Source organism: Procambarus clarkii, chromosome 33 (genome assembly GCF_040958095.1).
Source record: "Procambarus clarkii isolate CNS0578487 chromosome 33, FALCON_Pclarkii_2.0, whole genome shotgun sequence".
Classification (NCBI taxonomy): Eukaryota; Metazoa; Arthropoda; class Malacostraca; order Decapoda; family Cambaridae; genus Procambarus; species Procambarus clarkii.
Window position 1 is genome coordinate 35,351,680 of NC_091182.1, and position 22,916 is coordinate 35,374,595.

General features: G+C 44.2%; 1 protein-coding gene across 1 annotated transcript in view; it reads right to left on the bottom strand.

Moving 5' to 3' along the window:
* LOC138370663 (probable methyltransferase-like protein 24) overlaps nt 1–22,916 on the bottom strand; it is an 89,472-nt gene that overhangs the window by 25,457 nt on the left and 41,099 nt on the right. Inside the window, exon 4 of the mRNA XM_069335283.1 lies at nt 209–370. Coding sequence (XP_069191384.1) covers nt 209–370 — 162 coding nt within the window. The remainder of the gene's footprint in view (nt 1–208; nt 371–22,916) is intronic.

A 22,916-nucleotide genomic window follows, 5' to 3' on the forward strand; every position in this document is an offset into this window, starting at 1 on the left:
TGTGACCTAGCCAAACACTAAGACTTACCATGTGACCTAGCCAAACACTAAGACTTACCATGTGACCTAGCCAAACACTAAGACTTACCATGTGACCTAGCCAAACACTAAGACTTACCATGTGACCTAGCCAAACACTAAGACTTACCATGTGACCTAGCCAAGCATTAAGACTGACCATGTGAGCTAACCAAGCAATAAGACTTACCATGTGACTAAGCAGGTTGATAAAGTTGTCGAGAGTGTAGGCGCCGAGGCCGGAGGTGTTGGAGAGGGTCAGTGGGTAGAGGTACACGTTGGTGGTGAGTTGCATGTAGCTGTACTCTGTAGTTGCCGTCACCAGGTGGGTACGACACCCCCGGACACCCATCTAAGGCGGCACCAAGGAACAGTGTGGTCAGTGGCAGAAACATGGTGGGAGGAACGTAGCTTGTGTATGGAAAGAGAGGCTTTCAGTGGGACTTAAACGGTGGTAAGTTCTTAATGAAAATTACCCAATGCTTAATTTTCAGTGAAATGCACCCAGTGAGAGGGTCTCGGTGGAAGTTGCCCAGTCGGAGGGTCTCGGTGGAAGTTGCCCAGTCGGAGGGTCTCATTGGAAATTACTTAGTAGGAAGGTCCTACTGGAAAGTACCAAGTAGAAGGATCCTACTGGAAAGTACCAAGTAGGAGGATCCTACTGGAAAGTACCAAGTAGAAGGATCCTACTGGAAAGTCCCAAGTAGGAGGATCCTACTGGAAAGTACCAAGTAGGAGGATCCTACTGGAAAGTACCAAGTAGGAGGGTCCTACTGGAAAGTACCAAGTAGAAGGATCCTACTGGAAAGTACCAAGTAGAAGGATCCTACTGGAAAGTACCAAGTAGGATGATCCTACTGGAAAGTACCAAGTAGGAGGATCCTACTGGAAAGTACCAAGTAGGAGGATCCTACTGGAAAGTACCAAGTAGGAGGATCCTACTAGAAAGTACCAAGTAGGAGGATCCTACTGGAAAGTACCAAGTAGAAGGATCCTACTGGAAAGTACCAAGTAGGAGGGTCCTACTGGAAAGTACCAAGTAGAAGGATCCTACTGGAAAGTACCAAGTAGGAGGGTCCTACTGGAAAGTACCAAGTAGAAGGATCCTACTGGAAAGTACCAAGTAGAAGGATCCTACTGGAAAGTACCAAGTAGGATGATCCTACTGGAAAGTACCAAGTAGGATGATCCTACTGGAAAGTACCAAGTAGGAGGATCCTACTGGAAAGTACCAAGTTGGAGGGTCTTACTGGAAAGTACCAAGTGGGAGGGTCCTACTGGAAAGTACCAAGTAGAAGGATCCTACTGGAAAGTACCAAGTAGAAGGATCCTACTGGAAAGTACCAAGTAGGATGATCCTACTGGAAAGTACCAAGTAGGATGATCCTACTGGAAAGTACCAAGTGGGAGGGTCCTACTGGAAAGTACCAAGTAGGAGGATCCTACTGGAAAGTACCAAGTTGGAGGGTCTTACTGGAAAGTACCAAGTAGAAGGATCCTACTGGAAAGTACCAAGTTGGAGGGTCCTACTGGAAAGTACCAAGTAGGATGATCCTACTGGAAAGTACCAAGTAGGATGATCCTACTGGAAAGTACCAAGTGGGAGGGTCCTACTGGAAAGTACCAAGTAGAAGGATCCTACTGGAAAGTACCAAGTGGGAGGGTCCTACTGGAAAGTACCAAGTAGGAGGATCCTACTGGAAAGTACCAAGTTGGAGGGTCTTACTGGAAAGTACCAAGTAGGAGGATCCTACTGGAAAGTACCAAGTAGGAGGGTCCTACTGGAAAGTACCAAGTAGAAGGATCCTACTGGAAAGTACCAAGTTGGAGGGTCCTACTGGAAAGTACCAAGTAGAAGGATCCTACTGGAAAGTACCAAGTAGGAGGGTCCTACTGGAAAGTACCAAGTTGGAGGGTCCTACTGGAAAGTACCAAGTGGGAGGGTCCTACTATAGAGTAAAGTAAAGTACTATAAAGATTTTACTTATTTATACATGATGCATAAGTTTATTACTACATAAAGTTGCACATGTTTAGTTTTTTATAATATTTAAAGTTGATTGTGATTAGATAATGACCTGTCTTAATAAGTTTATTACTACATATAAGCAATGATAAGTTTAAAATAGTAAAAAAGGTATAAGTGACTTTTCATATATTGAATGATGAACTACTTTTGTTATAGTTGGAGATTATTTAAAGCACAAAGAACATCTAAAGAGTAAATCCTTTATATAAACTCGCATTAAAGAGTGCAAAATGATGATTAAATAATATCAGAGAGTATTAATATTGTCTTGGAGGTGTTCTTTAAATGCATGAAGATGAGATGTGAGAAACATTTGAAGCATAAATATGACTTAGAAACTATAAATGTTAATTAAAGGATCTAAGAACATGATCTTGCTGTCTTAGACAGAAACTTTAAATGCACGAAGATTGTAGAGAGTAGCTTTCATAAGTAAATACAACAAAGTGAGAGAGATCGTGGTCTTTAAAACTATCTTTGATGTCTCTGAGAATAACTTTTGATGGTGTGTAAATAACATTTTGTTGACTTTGTGTGTATTCTTAATGTCTATGAGAATAACTTTTGATGACATGAATAGTATTTTGATGTCAGAGTGTGTCATTGGAGAATATAGATGAGATGAGAGTAACATTCGATGTGCAAAGATTTTTCGGATAGATATTTTAGTTAAGAAATGATTCAAAGATGAAAATCAAAATCGATTAAATTAATTAATGTAATTTAGTTAATTGCTAATAATATATTTGATTTATATCAATTACGAATTAATTTGCAGTTTATTTTATTTTTGTCAAAAAACTGGAGACCTGCAAATTAAGGTAGTTTGTGGTTATCTCGATTATAATATTGTGATTATAATATAAAAATTAGCCCATCATTACGAGAATAATGTCTCAAACCACCTTTGCTTATTCTGTCTGTTTCTGGGTACTCCTGGTCTGTTAAAATGGCCACAGTTAAGTCGCCTGTGACAGAGCACATATTTTGATCCATCTTGTTGGTGAGGAATGACGCCCGGGCAGTCTCCAGATGAAGGCGTGTTATCCCTCCTTTCTCCCCCGTCCCATCCCAAATCCTTATCCTGACTCCTTCCCAGTGCTATATAGTCGTAATCACTTGTCGCTTTTCCCTGATAATTCCCTCCCTCTTTCAGTCATCTTGCACATTTTACTAATTCTTCATAATAATATGATCGGCCAAACAATTTATGCTGGCTTCACAAACCAATAAACTGAGTCCAGAAGAATTTATTAAACTGGATGCAAGGTAATTTGAGGCACAAGCTTGTTCCTTGTGGTAATAATGGCGTCGTCGCTATCCACGTAGTTGTTTTAGGGTCGGCTACTTCTTTGCATAAAACAAAATGCAAAAATTGTTTTTACATAAAAAAATACGTGAAACACATCGAGAAAGATCTAGATTGTGCAGATATTCATCTAGAAAATAATCTCAAAAATAGACTACGTATTACTAATCCTCCAGTACAGGTTGTGGAAAAATATATAACTCTGAAATTTAATTAAATAATGTAGACTAATAATGCAATTTACCTTCATATTTCAATATTAAGTAAAACAAAAACATTTCCTCCTTAACTTGATTTCCAGCACTAGATGGGCCTGGTTAAGAAGACACTTCAAGATCTTTTTTTGCATTTAGCGATTGTCGTGATGTCGTGCAACACCTTGGATGGAACCTTGCAAGAGTTGCAACATTTCCCTAATCTGGGTAAACATAATTTAACCATGAAAATGACCTTTAGGAATTCTAATTTAATTTTCTCAGTTTGGATTTTATGTAGTTCATCACGCTGATTACTGTTTCTATTCCATCATTTGAATGCCGTAATATTAAAGCAGAGAAGGCGGTACATTTGCTAGTCTGTTAAATGGATTTGAACCGGTACAAACTTTAAATTGACGACATTCTTTCCAGGAGTCTGTATCTGTTTAATTATTCCAGTCTACTAAATTTATTTGTGCTAATTGGTATTCAGCTTCAGCTACTGTTGCTTGTGAAGCACCTCAGCACTTCATGACTTCACAAACTGAAGAAATGTCTTTGCTTGGCTGCAACTTTATTTCAGCTGAGAGGAGAGAGATGTCTTGCAAAACACTTATTATTATTAGGTAGCTTCGACTTCACCTGTTGAAACAGACAGAGGAGAAAACTTTGAGAGCAGTGTCTCAAAATACATTCTTCATTTGTTGTAATAAGTTCATTTGTTCTTAAATCTTCAACTTTTGTTTCATAGCGGTAGCCCAGGTATATATGGTTTTGGGTTCAAATATTGATTAATATTGCAGGTGAGCAGATCAACATTGCAGATAGGAAGCACAACCTTCCTTCCATTTGATCAAACAAACAGGAGATCATCAAGCAACTCTACTTTATCAATGTTTTTGTTTCAAATAATTTGTTGACTCTTTGTACTTCACTAAGTATGGGTTGCATTAAAAACAAAAATGCATGATTTCTTTATCAAATACACGTAAAAAAATATCAGGTGTGTACCACCTCTCATTTTCTCTCGTTTTTTTATTTAATGAGATAAATTTCTGACCATTGTTCAGTATTCGACCGAGCTGGTTGATTAGTCAGCTGCCTTGTCTTACAGTAAGCAAAGTAATTTTGGTGAACTTGTGTGGGATATCTGGGGCTTGACTCAATTATTCAATTATTTACTTATTTAATTTAATAAACGAAGGACCACCCACTTTTGAGAAAAGAGGGAAAACTAATAAAAGTGATCATTAGAATAACACTAGAGAACCAGTGTCTATGGATAATTATTAAAAGGGATAATCACTTGAAATAATGAATGGACTGTATGATTAATTAACTAAAGTCAAAGCCTCAAACACCTACATTGGGGGGGTATTACTAGAACTTCATATACGTCTAGGAACTAGTGTGGTTCGTCACCAGTTCATTGCTGAGTAAATAATATTATGATCTAAAATGCTATAGATTCAAATATGTGAACTCAAATTGTAAATATTAATGATTATTAAATTACGGAGCAACCGTCTAAGCAAACACATGAATTTCCAATCATCATATCTGGTAATAATATTTAATATAATGATCCTACAAAAATTGTATAAGAATCAAATTAGAGGAATTAAATTTGTACAAAAGAGTCTTAGCTTTAAGACGATTTCTATGACATCGTTTTGTGATTCGTCCTCGTGATCACAGGATCTCCACATAGAAGGAACTAGAGGTGAATAGCACGAATGAAGAAAAACGACTCGATGACTCCTCACATACGGGCTGAAAATTAAAGAATATTAAGTAGCATTGGAATAGGCTACTTTAATCTCAATATTCATGAAAATAGAAGAAATGCCGATTTGGTACTAACGTTAGATATGAGGTCTTCTCACTATGTAAAGACAGACTACTCACAAATATACGATCTTAGATGATGCATCAAGAAAGAAACTGTTACGGACCCGAGCCCAGCGTCGTAGCACGGATCGGTGACGACAATGCCATCTGTGGGTCAGCTCCCGAAACCCCCTCCAAATGGATGATGCCATCTAGTGAGGACGGGATATACCGGCCACAGGGGTTGGATTCCCATCTTAATCAGCTCGTGACATAGCCACTGCTGATCTCTGGTGAGGTGGCGCTTAGACAGCAACGCCATCTATGGAGTTGGTTAGGTGGACGTTTGTGTCTAAGCCTGTAAGTGAGGTGCCCTAGAGTGTCCCTAGTACTGATGACGTGTCTGATTACAGAGTCGACCTGGGACTGCTGTATTGGACGATGGATCAGTCTACCCAAGGCAGCCAAAGTCTCACCACGTGTTTGCTGCAGAAGCTGTGAGTTGCTCTCGGACGAACACTGCTGAGAGTGTTAGCTTGCCAGTGGCGTGGCAGAGTTGAGGAATCGTCGTACCCTGGGGTTGACTGGTGAAAGAGACTAGCCACTGTGGTGAGGAGAGTGATCTGTGGAATCACACGAGGCTCCTGCCTAGACCTCGCAACCCTAGTATCGGTCGTGGAGTGGCCTACGCAGCAGAGCTGATTGGAACCTGCCAGCTACAGGCTGGATTTGTGGTTGAAGGCCTCCACGACGGTGCACCCAGTGGGACTGTGATTTGGCTGGCCTGTGGCCAAGGTAGATTCGCCTAGAGAATCGAAGGATTCATCGTGGGCCACAAAGAAGAGAACCAGGGCTACTCGTCGTGAGCACCGTGAAACATCTTGAGTCTTCGGAGGAAGACAAGCTATTGTACATAAGTGTAGTTATAGACCCAGCGAGTGACTGTGAGATATTTATTTATGGTGGTGGAATATATATATATTTAAATTTAGTGCATTTGTATCCCTTCCCCTTTAATTTACTTGCGTTACGGAACACACCCCTTGAAAGCCACTACTAACTTGGGGCCGGATACCCAAACTCTAATAACATCAGAGAAGAACCCCAGTTGCGACCCAATAGGGCCGTAACAGAAACTATACTTAACGTGAGTGTATGTAATAGTGAAGTCTGCTGATATCGCGTCTGCCAGTCCCAGACGTTCACGGCGTTGTACGCATATTTGTGGGTTTTGGCTTTAATTGTAGACGCGTTATTGGCTGGCTAGGCACTATAGAGCACGTGGAGGAATAATTATTCACTATTAGTTGGGTATCAGTGTAATTCTTGCTGATAACTCCCAATCGCCACGTGTCTCGCCACTCTTCACGCCAGGACCCTCCTCACTCGTACGCTGCCCAGGCACGCTCTCCCCACAATGGCGTCGCCGCCTCCCTCAACCCGGCTCTTGCATTCACCACAGAAATTATTAATCACGAATAATTCTTTTCCGCGCGATTATGGATGAAATACGTTAATGAGGACTGGGTTGCAATTATAGGGGTTTAAATATTAACGTATTCTCGTTTTATGGTGTTAAACGAGAAATGGAGAAGATTTTATCTCTCTCTATGACATTCGTGCGAGACTGAAGGAAATGTTACTACAGAACAATTTAACTAATAACTCTCGATTTAAGATTATTGGGAGTTATATTATCCGTAAGTAATTATTACACGGAATACTGATGATTTTAGAGAACCACATTCAATTCTCTAACACATTGGTAATAAATGTGTTTAACTAGACATTATCTGACGCAATGTTGCTGCTCTGTTTCGTGAGAATTCTAGCATTAATACACTGATGCAATGGTTAGTTTATGTTGACACTACTGTTAGTAAATTTAGTGACTACTGTAGTTAGTATATAATAATAATGATTTATTATAATACAATAGTAGTTTATTAGTGTTGGAAATTTCCAACAACTTGTTCCATCACTGAGAGATTCATGTAACTCTTTATATTTAACTTGTCATATAGAGGAGAGAGAACCATTAATGAATTTCTGTAATGAGAAACTCCAAATTTCTAGGTATACATTCAGAAGATGTGTCAGAAACTGCCAATTGGACAGGCCTACACATCTTGTGTGTAGGCCTGCACATGAGTGATTTAACTTCATTTTTTTAATCTTGGGTAAACCCTATTATTAATTCCAGTCAAAACGCTTGCATTATTTGTTTCTATCCCAACAATGTTCTTCAAAGAACATTACTTGCTATTCGATTATAATAATTGAATTCCTTCTAATTCCCTTTAATTCAAGCAGAAAATAATGATTTTTACTATAACAAATAATTGACACTCTTAATAACATCTGAACTGAAATGTCATTAGACGCGTCTAACAACAAACTGAACTGACTATACTTATACCATTAATCAACTCCTGCTTGAAAGGCAACACAAACCATTTCTTATGATATTACTGCGCTTTATGCGATGCGTCTTTAAATCTGACACAGTTTTGCTGTCATCAATGTTGTTGTTGCAAAGATCAATTAGACGGTCGCAGTTTTTTAAAGCAGAGTGGCAACAGAAGTGTTTGGCTAACGCTCCTTCCAGCTTTGATGATTTATGTTAAGCAGCTGTAAACATTAAAGTATGCGGTGCATAGTTCTTGAAAGGAGTTGCATTAATGTGCTTCTTACACTGTGCGTGATTTTTCGTTTTATTATTTCCCTTTAACCTCATTTTGCAGTGTGCTCCTGTATCCTCGCCTGGAACAGCCAGTATCCCGTCCCTGAGGAGTTGGTCTTGCAACACTCCTTTCTCAGTATTTGATCATATTGCTAACAAGTTGATCAAAAACTTGGCATTTTTGTAAAATGTTATAAACTCTAAATATGGTTATAGCATCTAATACAATATATTATGATAATAAAGCACTATTAGTTTATTTAAAAACATTCTCACTGTATGATGTTATCACTCACAAACACTCACTGTTGCTCAGCCGCAGAGTCAAGGGTTCTAATGACCCGCAGAGTCAAGGGTTCTAATGACCCGCAGAGTCAAGGGTTCTAATGACCCGCAGAGTCAAGGGTTCTAATGACCCGCAGAGTCAAGGGTTCTAATGGCCCGCAGAGTCAAGGGTTCTAATGACCCGCAGAGTCAAGGGTTCTAATGGCCCGCAGAGTCAAGGGTTCTAATGACCCGCAGAGTCAAGGGTTCTAATGACCCGCAGAGTCAAGGGTTCTAATGACCCGCAGAGTCAAGGGTTCTAATGACCCGCAGAGTCAAGGGTTCTAATGACCCGCAGAGTCAAGGGTTCTAATGACCCGCAGAGTCAAGGGTTCTAATGACCCGCAGAGTCAAGGGTTCTAATGACCCGCAGTCAAGGGTTCTAATGACCCGCAGAGTCAAGGGTTCTAATGACCCGCAGAGTCAAGGGTTCTAATGACCCGCAGAGTCAAGGGTTCTAATGACCCGCAGAGTCAAGGGTTCTAATGACCCGCAGAGTCAAGGGTTCTAATGACCCGCAGAGTCAAGGGTTCTAATGACCCGCAGAGTCAAGGGTTCTAATGACCCGCAGAGTCAAGGGTTCTAATGACCCGTAGAGTCAAGGGTTCTAATGACCCGCAGAGTCAAGGGTTCTAATGACCCGCAGAGTCAAGGGTTCTAATGACCCGCAGAGTCAAGGGTTCTAATGACCCGCAGAGTCAAGGCTTCTAATGACCCGCAGAGTCAAGGCTTCTAATGACCCGCAGAGTCAAGGGTTCTAATGACCCGCAGAGTCAAGGGTTCTAATGACCCGCAGAGTCAAGGGTTCTAATGACCCGCAGAGTCAAGGGTTCTAATGACCCGCAGAGTCAAGGGTTCTAATGACCCGCAGTCAAGGGTTCTAATGACCCGCAGAGTCAAGGGTTCTAATGACCCGCAGAGTCAAGGGTTCTAATGACCCGCAGAGTCAAGGGTTCTAATGACCAGTCATGCGCTAATGCGGTGTTCTCTGGCTGTGTGCAGTGATGCCAATTGCTTTATGCAGAAAAACTAATCGACAAGTGAAACAAAGCGGTAAACGTACAATAACGCACTCTGGAACTTGCAAATATATCTTCAGAATCCAATTTTGGAAAATCATCTAAACACATCCGACATTATATTAAAACCATCTAGATTTACATCAAACATCTGAGGAGCATTTTCTGACATCTAGATATAATTAAAATCATTTAGATCTAGATGTAAAAAATACAAGTTGGAATCCCTGAGTGGCCTCTCTCCCCCCACAGTTCATTACCGTCTTGGACTGCCCTTGAGCATTGTGAGGAGGTAGATTTACCAGCCACCTTAAATGTGCGATGTAGCGCCATTTTTTAAATCCTCACTGTGCACCAAAGTGCGTTCCTAAGTCAGGTTTCTTTATTACGAAACTTATGACAGCTCTTGTCATCAGGATTCCATTGTACCACGGGGGCCGTTGTAAGTACCTCTAGTCAGATAATATAGCAATTCCACAGTGTGCTGTTAATTCCTCAAGTGTGAGATAACTGAATTTTCAAAATATTTTGTGGATGTAAGTGCTTGCCGCCCATCACCGTGCCACGCCATCTTGGGTGTCACACCCCATGCATTGCTGGCCAGTGTTAGTGTACGCAAATATTAGCCGTATATAACATTACTCGCCATCCAGCCTGTTTCATGCTCTGCGCGAACGTGGTGCCCTGAATCTCAGTCGTACTGGCCACCTGTTCACATCACGTATACCCAGTGTATTCCCACGTGTTTCATGTGTAACCACGTGCGGTCTAAGTGCTTGAACTCCCACACCTTCCATCTGTGTGATTTTTACTCGCATTTACCACGTTCGGTCGGAACTTGAGTATCTACACCTGCCACCAGGTGCATCCGTTTGTTACTCGCATGATTACCATGTGCTGTCGGAAAATCCGACAGCATTTAATATATCATACAGACAGATAATAGCTGTGATGTATGAACAAGTTAACCCATAGAAAACGTAACTTGTAGTGGAATTACCGTCTAAAGAAAACGGGATATCATCACCACATACTATTATAAATCACCACCTATTGTGGTGGGAATTATTCTTAAATACATTAGTCTTTGGACTTTACCATCATAAAAACATCTCATATAAATTAACTTAATTATCAATATTAAAGTAGAGTAAATGTGACCCTTCTATCACTTATTGACATCTGGACAATGTAGGCCAGGCGTCAGTGGGGAAGGAGGGCAGCCATTGTTGTTGTCACCTCCGAGACAATGACAATGGGGGGTTAATTGAGGGTTTAATAAATAAGTTTAAATATTTTGGGAGTATCCGTTCATCCTATTGAAGTGGAGTAGATGATTAACTACTAGACTGCAGACCTTTACTTGAAGCAAGTATTCATTGCTGGGAATATTCTTCCTTGGGGGCCGAGCCTATCTAATCTCCACTATTTCAGGAAATCATTTGATTTAAACTATTGGCCCTCTCAGTACAACCACCTGCCCCCCATAACAAAGATGTTGGCTAATGAATTTATATTCTGTGTATTATTTAATTCAGATTCCCTGTTTATATTGTGAAGTGCATTTGTGAGGTTGCCTATTACTGCTTTGCTGTGTAACCTGAAGGTAGGTTTCTTTGTATCTGATGGTGTTATGCCACGTTTGCTATGAGGAAGGTAGGATTGTGGTCGGTTGTTCTGTCAATGATTATACTAGATGCAAGGGGAGCTGTTATGTTAGTCCATAAGTGATCCAAGGTAGTAGCAGATGTTTGAGGGATTCGGAGGGCTTGATAATTGTGGGGATTAGCCCACTGGAGTTCATGCTGTTTAGGAAATAGTCGACTTAAGGGTTATTTTGTTGACCGTGGTCAGCATTGAAGTCACCTCCTGGAATGATGTGATTTTTGTTGAGCTTGACGTTTATGATGAGAGTCCTAAGGTTATCTGAGGATGCAGTTGTATTAGTATTGGGAAATCTGTAGATTTCTAATAGTCAAAGAGGATATAAAGGATTAATCGAGAACTGAGCAAAGGTATATTCACAGTAGTCGTCTCTATCACTAATGACACTAGTGCAAAAGAAGGTATTTTGGTAATAGATAGCAGTGCCACTTCCTTTTTTATTTGGCCTACAGTTGTGAATGACTTTATAATCATCTAGATTGTAAAGTTGGGTATGGTCTTTACTTAGCCATGTTTCTGTTAAAATAATGAACGATAGTTTAGTACTTAGTGTTGTGAGTAGTGCATTAATATCATCAACATGCAGGCGATGAGTCACAATAGCGTGGCTGAAGTATGTTGACCAGACCACACACTAGAAGGTGAAGGGACGACGACGACGTTTCGATCCGTCCTGGACCAATCGACTTGAGGATGGGCCAGGACGGACCGGAACGTCGTCGTCCCTTCCCCTTCTTGTGTGTGATCTGATCATCATCAACATGTTTACCAAGTGATCTGACATTTTGGTTGAATACTTGGCATCTGGTTATTCAGCCGGTACCCCACAGTCAGTGAGGAATGATCTGACGTGCGCCTCAGTGGTTATTTCATAAGTTTTCCCAGTGTCAGTTTTCTTACTAGTATTTTACCCCCTCTGACAAAACAATGTTTAATTGACCTATTGGATTTTTTACGGACGTGATGCAGTTTAAAGAAAGAATTTTATCTGTTCTTGGTCAAACATTCACATAAGCTCTGATAAAGTCTGATTTGCGTGAACAGCTATATAGTGTCACACAATTTCGTCTGTTATTTACACCTGGTGATTTGGTACCCACTCTATATGCTGCTCTGATGTCTCTTGCTTTAATTTCGTATATCATCTTTTCATATAATTCCCGGATCACAATGGTAGCACAGTCCTCTTCGTCAGTTTTTTTGGGGGAAATTGCGTGAGGTGATAACGACAGAATCAAAGAGGTTTTGTTGGTCAGATTCGTCTTGAGAAACTTTGTTGCTGCAAGGTGTTGAAATACCACTTTCCTCGGCCTCGGACTATCCATGAGTGGATTTGTTTAAATTCCTTGTTAACAGTATTATTTAAAGTGTGTGGGTTTGAGTCTGAATAGATGAAGGTAGTATCGTCAGCAAATATTGTAGGTTTAAGAAAGTTAGACATTTGGCAAATCATGAATTTAAATAAGAAAAAGGAGAGGTCCTAAGATGCTGCCTTACTAGTGCAATACTAGTAAGGCTAGCAACGCCATTCCGTTTGATCTCTCATAGCATTGTATATATTATATATATGGATTCTTATGGTGAAGGGAAATAATAACGATATTTTAAGTGTCTTTCTTTTAATATTACCTTTAAACATTACACTATTTCCACCAAGATTAGGGTCCTCTGAACTTGAGTGGGATCATAGTTTATAAAGAACCCGGTTACGAAGGGTTCGTAACAAGACGTCATCTTCCGCGCCTGCTCCATCAAAGAGAACGGGAACTGTGAGGCGAGGACTATGCAACCTACAGGCAGCACTCTGTATTGTGATGCGAGCACTGTGAAACAGTTGGCTGTGGAGAAGAAGATCTTATACAGTATTTACCTGGTTCCGATACCACTAGCAGCAGCAGGAAACCACCAACTGTAGACGATGGAGATGTGCAGCCAGATAGGTATGTCCAATCCATTGGAGCATGTTTTGAATTACAGGGTGGGAGGACAAACCACCCTTAAATCCTCCTTGACTATTGGAGCCATCTCTATAGATTTCCTAATACAAACATTAGCTGCATTCTCAGATAACGTAAGGAATCTTATAATCAACAACTTCTACCAAAATCGCATCATTCTGGGAGGTGACTTCCATATTGACCTGTGTCAACAAAATAGCCCTCAAGTCGACTATTTACTAAACAGCATGAACTCCTGCATGCTAGTCCCCACAATCACCAGGCCCACCCGATTCACTTAAACATCCGTTACTACCTTGGATCATTTATGGACTAACATAACAGCTCCTATTACATCTGGTATACTCGCTGACAGAACAACTGACTACTATCCTACCTTCCTGATAGCGAACATGGACATAACACCACCAGTTAACAAGAAACTTACCTTTAGGTTACACAATGAAGCAGCAATAGGCAATCTCACAAATATAAACAATCTCACAGTATAAACTGGGACTCTGAATTTAATAATACACAGGATATAAATTCATTAACCTCTTCCTTTTCAAAATTCCAAGCCTTTACAAAACTCATTGTCCCCATCTCACCAAGCAAGTAACTGGCAAAAGGTTAAATAATCCTAGTTCACAAAGAGCAATCGGTAAAAGCAATTGACAAAAAACATGAATATGGAAAACAACTTAGGATTGGCCTAGTTGCAAAGGAATTAGTTAAGAGGTACTCGTCAGTGCTTACCAGTATAATAAAAAAAAAACTTTCCTATTATGAACCCCCCTCCCTGTTCAGCCCGTTGACGCCGTGAGGGGGGCTTAGTGGGCAGCTGCCGGAGTGTGATGCTCCTTGGGACAGTCCTCTGTCCTTTTGTGGCCTTGTGCTCCTGCTGCTGTCCTCTCTAATTGTGCTGAACGACTTTTCCTTTTCCTTCTGTTTCGTTTTTCTCCCCCCCCCCCCCCCTCTTCTCCTATCTGCTTGTCGTTTCCTGCCGACCTTTTGCTTGTTTTGGTTATTCCTTTGGACTTCTTCTATATTGACGCTAGAGTGCTTGAGGAGGCATACTCTTGCACCCGTAGAACTGTAGTGCCCAACGTCTCAAGCGAGAGGAACCTTTTATTGTCAATCCCCCTTTCGTTGCTGAACCCGATCTTTACGGACTGACGGTTCTTAACCCTTGTATGGCGCCTGGCTATTTAGCATGTGTCACTCAACGGTTACAGGCGCATACCAAAAAAAATAAAAAATATATATATTTTCTTCTAAACCTGTTAATTTGTGTTCACTGATCATGGGAAAAATAATAAAAAAATCGTAAGTGGCATATATTGCCCGCTATATGGCGGGGAAGTCTGGCAAAAAACAGGCGCTGACTCAGCATTCATCCCAGACGGTCTGTTGCTCGCCAGCTGTCAGGCAGGAGTTGCCACAGAGATAATTACTTAATTATTTAAATGTCTGATTGATTTTTCGTATTTTTTTTGCTGTAATATTATTCAATAGTGTGTAGTGTGATATATTTATATAATAAGATGAGTGAATCATCGCTGTACTCAAAAATATGGTGTGCATATTGTTGATTCAAATATGTTCATCAAACAGTGAACAAATACTTTGTCGGTTATTACACTATATACACAGGTTATATATAAGTATCTGCATGTTTTGTTCACCATAATGAACCACTAAGTTGCTATTATGAGTCAAAAAGTAACGGAGTGACCGCCACACATCAGCCAGCCACTCGCTCCCTTCTTCAACACCTCACTCGCCCACATTCTCCTCCCACTATACTGTTTTTGCTTTTATTCACTTTATACAGGCGTTATATATAAATATCTACATTCATTTTCACCATAACGAACCACTAAGTTGGTATGCTGAGTAGCAGTGGCAATCCGCCACTGGCTGCTACTCCCTCGATCCCTCCCTCACCTCACCTGACTTGCCACCATTCTCCTCCCACCATACTGTTTTTGCTTTTATATACAGACGTTATATATAAGTATTTACATGTTTTATTCAACATAACTGTACATCTAAGCTTGTATGGTGAGTAAAGGCACAAAGACGTAGCTACTCACACAGTCAGCTGGTGGCGGCCGCCCTCAAGGGCAGACGCACTAATATTTCTCCTCCAACAATTCTGTTTGTGGTGTTATTACGCTATATACTCATATTATATATATAAGTATCTACCTGTTTTATTCACCATACTTGTACAAGTAAACTGGTATGGTGCCCAAAGACCATAGTGGTCACCAGTAAACAACATGATAAGTCGTGCAGACGACGCCACCGCCCTCACCAAAATGGCGGCTCCCAACCTACTCCTCTTGCTGTTTATACCCTCTATACACATGTTATATATACGTATCTACATTTGTGTTCCCCATAGCGAACCACTAAGCTGGTATGGTGAGTGCAGTCAATAAAAGGTGGCCACACACAGTCAGAAGACAACACCACTACCCTCCCTCCCACAGCATTACTCCTCCCTCCATGGAGCACAGCGCTAAATATCACAACAATCCTGCTATTATCAGAACCCTGGTCAGTTTTATCACAGTCAGGGGTCTTCTGTAATAATATCATCCCTACATAATAGCATGAACAAGTATATTATGGCATTTTTAGGCGATGCTGTGGTCACAAGCTGAACAGCAGTGCTGTGAGCTCAAGCTGTGTGCATCAGGCTTGGTAGCTCACTCCCCCCCTCCCCGCTCAGCTCGTTGATGCCGTGAGGGGGGGGCTTAGTGGGCGGCTGCCAGAGTGTGATGCTCCTTGGGACAGTCCTCTGTCCTTTTATAGCCTTGGGCTCCTGCTGCCGTCCTCTCCAATTGTGCTGAGCACCTTTTCCTTTTCCTTCTGTTTCGATTTTCTCCCCCTCTTCTTCTATCTGCTTGCTGTTTCCTGCAGACCTTTTGCTTGTTTTGGTTCTTTCTTTGGACTTCTTCTATTTTGACGCCCGGGTGCTTGAGGAGGCACACTCTTGCATCTGTAGAACTGTAGTACCCAATGTCGAGAGCGAGGGAAACCTTTTATTGTCAATCCCCCTTTCGTCACTGATCCCGATCTCGACGGACTGTCGGTTCTTAAGGTGGCGTTTGTGGGGCGTATACTCACGATGCACCTCTAGGAGGCCCCGGCATGATCGGCGATAGCTTCTTGTTGGGTGTCCTGCCTCTAATTGTGGCTCCTTGGTGGGTGTGGGGGCACATTCGTGAATGAGTGTTTCTTTTTTGTAACAATGATATCTACTGTTTCTGCTGTTTCTCCTTTACCTTCTCAGGCTCGTGGGGTGGGCGACCAAGCCCCCGAGTCGGTCCATGTTGGAAGACCGGGCTCTGTAGCCTCCACTGCATTGGGCCCCGACCTTGCTCCTCCTTTGGCCTCTCTGACTCCTCCCCTCGGCTCCCCTCCCTCCTCTGTGGTTGGGTCGAGCCCCAAGCCCCCAGTGGTGATTACTTCGTCCCCTGCCGCGGCTCCATCTCTAGTTGTAACTACTGCGCCTATTAACCCCTCTCTCTCTTGGGGTTCTCAACGCCGTCCTCGTCACGGCCGCCCTCGCTCGATTCCTTCCCATTCTGATACCTATCAAGCTTTGTTTGGTCAAGCTTCGTGGGCCAAATATTTTGATCTCCTCCCTCTTGATTCTGCGCCTCCTGACGATTTCTCCCTCCATCGACATCTCGTTGATTCCGTGGATGCCTCTGTTACCTTCAACCCCACTCGTCTCGGTACACGTGTCGTTGCTGCTCCTTCTCAGGATGCAGCTTCCCGCTTGGCTGCCTTATCCTGCCTTGGCGAGACCCCTGTTCGGGTCTCAAAGAACGCTCAGTTGAACGCCAGTGTTGGCACTATTCTCCTCCCGCCCCATGTTGCGACCGGTGTTCGGCATCTGCGAGACTGCCACGATGATATTCGACATATCCTTGCTGCCCAGGGCCATTCTATTCTCCAGGTGGACACGTTTACTCATTCCCCTCGTGGTAGTCGCCGTCAACCCCTTCGGGTTTTGAAGATTACCTTTGATGGTCGGACCCTTCCACCCTCTGTCATTCTTGCTGGTGCCAGGTACTCTGTCCGGGAGTACATTCCTTCTCCTAGGCTCTGTAACAAGTGCTGGAGGCTTGGGCATAGTGCCCTCTGCTGCTCTGTGTCTGTCTCTCTCTGTCCTTTGTGTGGTGGCGAAGGTCACTCTAAGTCAGAGTGCACTTCTCTCTAGGCTCGTTGCCTCAACTGTGGTGAGGCCCATCCTACCTTCTCCCGTGCGTGTGTCCATTACAAGCTTGAGGCAGCCGTCCTCAACTTGAAGCACCGGGAGCGTTTATCTTTTCATGAGGCGAGGCACCTGGTTCGCCGGCTCCTGCCTTATGCTAATATCTCTTATGCTCGCGTGTTGCACTCTTCCTCTCCTCATCCTTCCCACCTTCCTCAGACTCACAACCGTTTCCGGGCCTTGGACCCTGATATGCCCACTGCCCCCTCCTCTGTTCCTTTGAGTTCTGTCCCAAAGGATCCACCTCCTGGTCCTCTGTCTGGGGTTCCCCTCCTTTCTACCCGATCTGTCTTGTCTCCTGTGTCTTCTTCCTCGTCTCCCTCCGTTCCTCCTTCCCATTCTTCCCCTTCATCTCTTGACTCTCCCCACCGCCTGTCGGTGCGGGCTGATGTCCATTGCTCTCCAAACGGCCGTCGTGTGTGCTTTCGTTCAGCTTCTCCTGTTGAGACGTTAGAATCCGTTGCATAGTACATTGTTGCTGGGACACCTATCTCTTTACGTCAGAAGCGTAAGCCTTGCTCCTCTCCTTCCTCCTCCCCGGCGGGTAAGGAGGTTTTGCTTTCTTCCTCGGCCCCTACTTCTGCCTCTATCGCTCCTTCCCCCTCCCATTTCGGTGATTGCGCCCCCTGTTCCTGCTATGGAGGTTTCTTTGGCCCCCTCTTCCCTCTTGGTTGCTGCCCCTGCTGATGTGCGCTCCCCTCTTTCTACTCCCCCTCTTCCTACTACTGTCCTTGACTGCTCCTCTTCGTTGTCTCCTCCTCTTCGTTGTCTCCTCCTCTTCCTCCTTCTCCTCCGGACCCCACCCGCCCCCCTTTGGTCTGTTCTCCCGCTTCCTTCCCTCCATCTTTGCTCAGTTTACCTATGCCCCCTAACCCTGACTTTGCTGACTGTTACGGACCCGAGTCCAGCATCCTAGCACGGAGCAGTGACGATAACGCCATCTGCCAGTCTGCTCCCGAAACTCCCTCCAAATGGACAGCGCCATCTAGTAAGAACAGGATATACCGGCCACAGGTGCTGGATTCCTGTCTTGATCAGCTCATAACATAGCCGCTGCTTACCTCTGGTGAGGTGGCGCTTAGACAGCAACGCCATCTATGGAGTGGATAGGTGGACGTTTGTGTCTAAGCCTGTAAGTGAGGTGCCCTAGAGTGTAACCAGTACTAATGACGTGTCTGATTACAGAGTCGACCTCAGACTGCTGTATCAGACGATGGGACCGTCTACCCAAGGCAGCCAAAGTCTCTCCACGTGTTTGCTGCAGAAGCTGTGAGTCACCCTCGGACGAACACTGTTGAGTGTGTTAGCCTGCCTGTGAGTGGCAGTACCAGGAATCATCTTATCTGGGGGCTGGCTGGTGGAAGAGACTACCCACTGTGGTGCGGAGAGAGGAGAGTGATCTGAGGAATCACACGAGGCTCCTGCCTAGGGCTCACAACCCTAGTATCGGTCGTGGAGTGGCCTACACAGCGGAGCTGATCGGAACCTGCCAGCTACAGGCTGGATTTGTGATTGAAGGCCTCCACGACGGTGCACCCAGTGGGACTGTGATTTGGCTGGCCTGTGGCCGGGGTAGATTCGCTGAGAGAATCAGAGGATTCATCGTGGGCCACAAAGAAGAGAACCAGGGCAACTCATCGTGAGCACCGTGGAGCATCCTGTGTCTTCAGACGAAGACTAATTTGTATATAATAAGTGTAGTTATAGCAACCCCACGTGTGACTGTGATATATTTATGGTGGTGGTAGCAATATATATACAAAAGCAGTGCATTTGTATCCCTTCCCCTTTAATTCAACTTGCGTTATGGAACGCACCCCTTGAAAGCCACTACTAGCTTGGGGCCGGATACCCAAACTCTAATAACATCAGAGAAGAACCCGGTTGCGACCCAATAGGGCCGTAACATAATTGGCATCCCCAGCGGGATTCGACCCCTTGTCAAGTATGTTTGACAGGGGTGGTGAAGTAGCGCAATCCCCTGTAAATAATTCCCCATGTGTTTAACTATTAGGACGTTATACGTCGTATGCGGTGCTCGGAGTGATTCAGTGCAATATTGTAGATTGCGGTGCTCGCTGTGATTAAGTGCAATATTGCGTAGTGCGGTGCCCGGTGTAATTATGTGCAATATTGGCAAGTGCGGTGTTAGGTGCGATAAAGTGCAATATTGACGTAGTAAAGTGCTCGGTGCGTTAAGTGCTAAAGTGAAGCGGTGTGTTAAGTGCTAGTGCTCCATCTCAGTGACAATGGCGAAAAAAGCGACCATCGACGATCTGGACGATGTTCAGGCCTTTCTGAACAGGAAGGACTGTCTTGCCAGATTAAAATATCTGGGAAAACAGGAACTTGTACTAGTGAGTGCCTACCTGGAGATCAAGATACGTGCCAGTGATTCCCGTGTGGAGATCTTGTCCAAGGTTCACCGGCATTTGAAGGCCGAGGAGAAAGAGGAAAGCGAGGCACAAAATTACAAAAGAAAGTGAGAAAGTAGCTTCTGCTGAAAAGGAAGATAAAGGCAGTGACATTGACAGCGATGCAGGTGAGCTGAATATTAGCTTGCTAACTGTCAAAATGTGTGCCTTGGAAATAAATCGCGAGATAAAATGGAAGAAATTAGAAATGGAGAGAGAGACAAGATAAAGAAATGGAGATGAGGCGTTTAGAATTAGAAGAAAGGAAAGAAGAGCGAGAAAGAGAAAGAGAAGAATGAGCGAGAGACGAAAAAGAAAAAGAAAGACAACATGAGCTAGAAGTATTGCGATTAGGTGGTGGGAGGCAAACAATGGAAACGAGTAGTTTCGATCCGGTAAGGAACATCAAAATGGTCCCGAAGTTCAACGAGAAGGAAGTTTCGAAGTTCTTCACAGCCTTCGAGAAGGTCGCAGCCTCTTTGAAATGGCCAAAGGAGAATTGGGCCATCATGATACAGTCCGTCTTGACTGGGAAGGCCCAAACCGCTTACTCCACGTTGGCCCTTGATGACTCCGGCGACTACGACAAGGTGAAGAAGGTAGTGTTCATGGCGTACCAATTGGTACCTGAGGCTTACAGGCAGAAGTTTAGAAACCTGAAAAAGACCTCGGAGCACACGTTCACCGAATTCGCGACCATCAAGGAACGACTTTTCCAGGAATGGTGTGCCTCTCGGAATGTGGAGACCAAAGAAGACCTCGAGCAGCTCATACTGTTAGAGGACTTCAAAGACTGTCTGTCTGGAGATCTAAAGACGTACCTAGAAGAGCAGCAGGTGGAGACCTTGAGTGCGGCAACCACCATGGCTGAGGAATACATCCTGACACATAGGTCTTCCACTAGGTATGTCCCGAAGAATTACCCCTGTCTGTTTGGTAAGCCTCGTCAGGAAGAGGAGAGACCCGTCCCAGAAAGCGCTGTGAAGACGCCCCCAAGTAGCCCTCGAAGGACTAGTCCTAACAGTCCGAAACATCGTAGTCCGAGGAGGAATATGGTGTGTTGGACTTGTGGGCAGAAAGGGCATGTAGCTGCTATGTGCCGAGGCAGAAGAGGTAGCGGCCCACGTAGGGAGGTGATGTTGATGAGCTGTGTGACACCACCAGTAGGAAGCCAGTCTATGACTAGTCAGGAAGAACCAGGATTGTTTGTCCCTCACACTTCAAGCGGGTATGCATCGAGTGATCATACTGGTAGATCAGTTGTAGTGCTCATAGTGGAGCAGCCCAGTCCCTGATCGTGAGAAACTCGTTACCCGAGGGAGTAAGTGTAGATGGGAGACAAAAGGTTGTCCTAGTTGGGTTTCCTATGACGCGGTACGTTGCCCCCTTAGTGCCGATACATCTCGACTCGCCTTACTGCAGCGGCACATGTGCGTTGGCAGTAGTTGATACCTTGCCTATAGCTGGGATTGACGTGATACTAGCCAACGACTTGGTGACAGACTGGAGCAACAATCATCCCAAGATTGTGGACGAGTCAGCCGGAACAGCAAGGTCCGAGGAAACAGTAGGCATTGGTAATATCCAAGTACAGACAGACATGGAATTAGATAACGTGTTTAATCCTTCCTCTCGCCTACAGATTGACAGAATTCTAGCAGAGTCTCCTGATTCTTCTCCCAACAAGGAACATGAGGTTAAGGAGGCAGAAGCGACTGAGCGAGAAGAGAGGCCTCGTGTACAAGCACCCACGGATACCCAAGAGTCTGGAGTGAAGGCGGACGAGTACTTGCGGTATGGCAAAGTACAATGTATACTGAACCGGCCAGAGATTCCCCAGACGTCGGAGGTATGTGAGGTATGTGCGAAGGTTATAGTGCCCTCTTCGGTCCAAACCAGGCTAATGGATATAGCCGGCTATGGACATTACAGCCTCAGGAAGCTTATCCCTCGGTTGGCCATATGTTTCTTAGCAGTATTTTGTCTTCTTCCTGTGTGTGTTCTCAGTAAGGACCAGTGGACGACCCGACAGATGATGGCTCCCTTGAACATCGTGAAGAGATCCCAGGGATTAGAGACTTGCACTGTGAGTGTTGCAGTCAAAGAAGGGACCTGGAAGGTGATGGTAGATACAAAAGGTATGAGATGTGATATTATGAGTGACTGTTTCCGACAGGTTGACACCCCCTGCGTGATTGCTGAGCCTGGATTCAGCGTTATATGGAACGTTGGTCGACCTGACGGTGGCAGAGCATACACCATCTGTGGTGTACAGGCAGCTCTGTTGGAACTAGGTGTGGGCCTAGTAGGCGCGTATGCAGTAAGTATTGACTTACCCACTGTCACTGTCACTCTACATAATCAAACCCCTGTATTCCAGGTTCCCATCTCCCTGAAGGACTACCGGATCGGTACCAGAAATGCCGTCTGTGACCAGCCATCAACGGTGCCACGACACAGGGAAGTGTCAATTCACCCCAGATCGCGTCTATACCGATCCTTACTCGAGGCACGTGAGATTATGCCCCTGCTTGACACCTCCGTGGAGGTGTGGGAAGTCACATCAGGCAGATCATTGCCTTCCATCTTCAAGTTTCCTTTGTGCCAGGGTTTCTCACTAGGACAGTTTTGCAGACAAGACATCCTCGTCACTCCAGTCCATCGTTTACGTGAGTCTGTTAGGAGTGGTGCCCACACACTAATTTGGTTTGTTTCCTCTTTTATAGAAACCCAAACCAAATTCCTTTTGGTGGGGAGGTGTTACGGACCCGAGCCCAGCGTCCTAGCACAGAGCAGTGACGATAACGCCATCTGCCAGTCTGCTCCCGAAACTCCCTCCAAATGGACAGCGCCATCTAGTGAGGACAGGATATACCGGCCACAGGTGCTGGATTCCCGTCTTGATCAGCTCATAACATAGCCGCTGCTTACCTCTGGTGAGGTGGCGCTTAGACAGCAACGCCATCTATGTAGTGGATAGGTGGACGTTTGTGTCTAAGCCTGTAAGTGAGGTGCCCTAGAGTGTAACCAGTACTAATGACGTGTCTGATTACAGAGTCGACCTGGGACTGCTGTATCGGACGATGGGGCAGTCTACCCAAGGCAGCCAAAGTCTCTCCACGTGTTTGCTGCAGAAGCTGTGAGTCACCCCCGGACGAACACTGTTGAGTGTGTTAGCCTGCCTGTGACGTGGC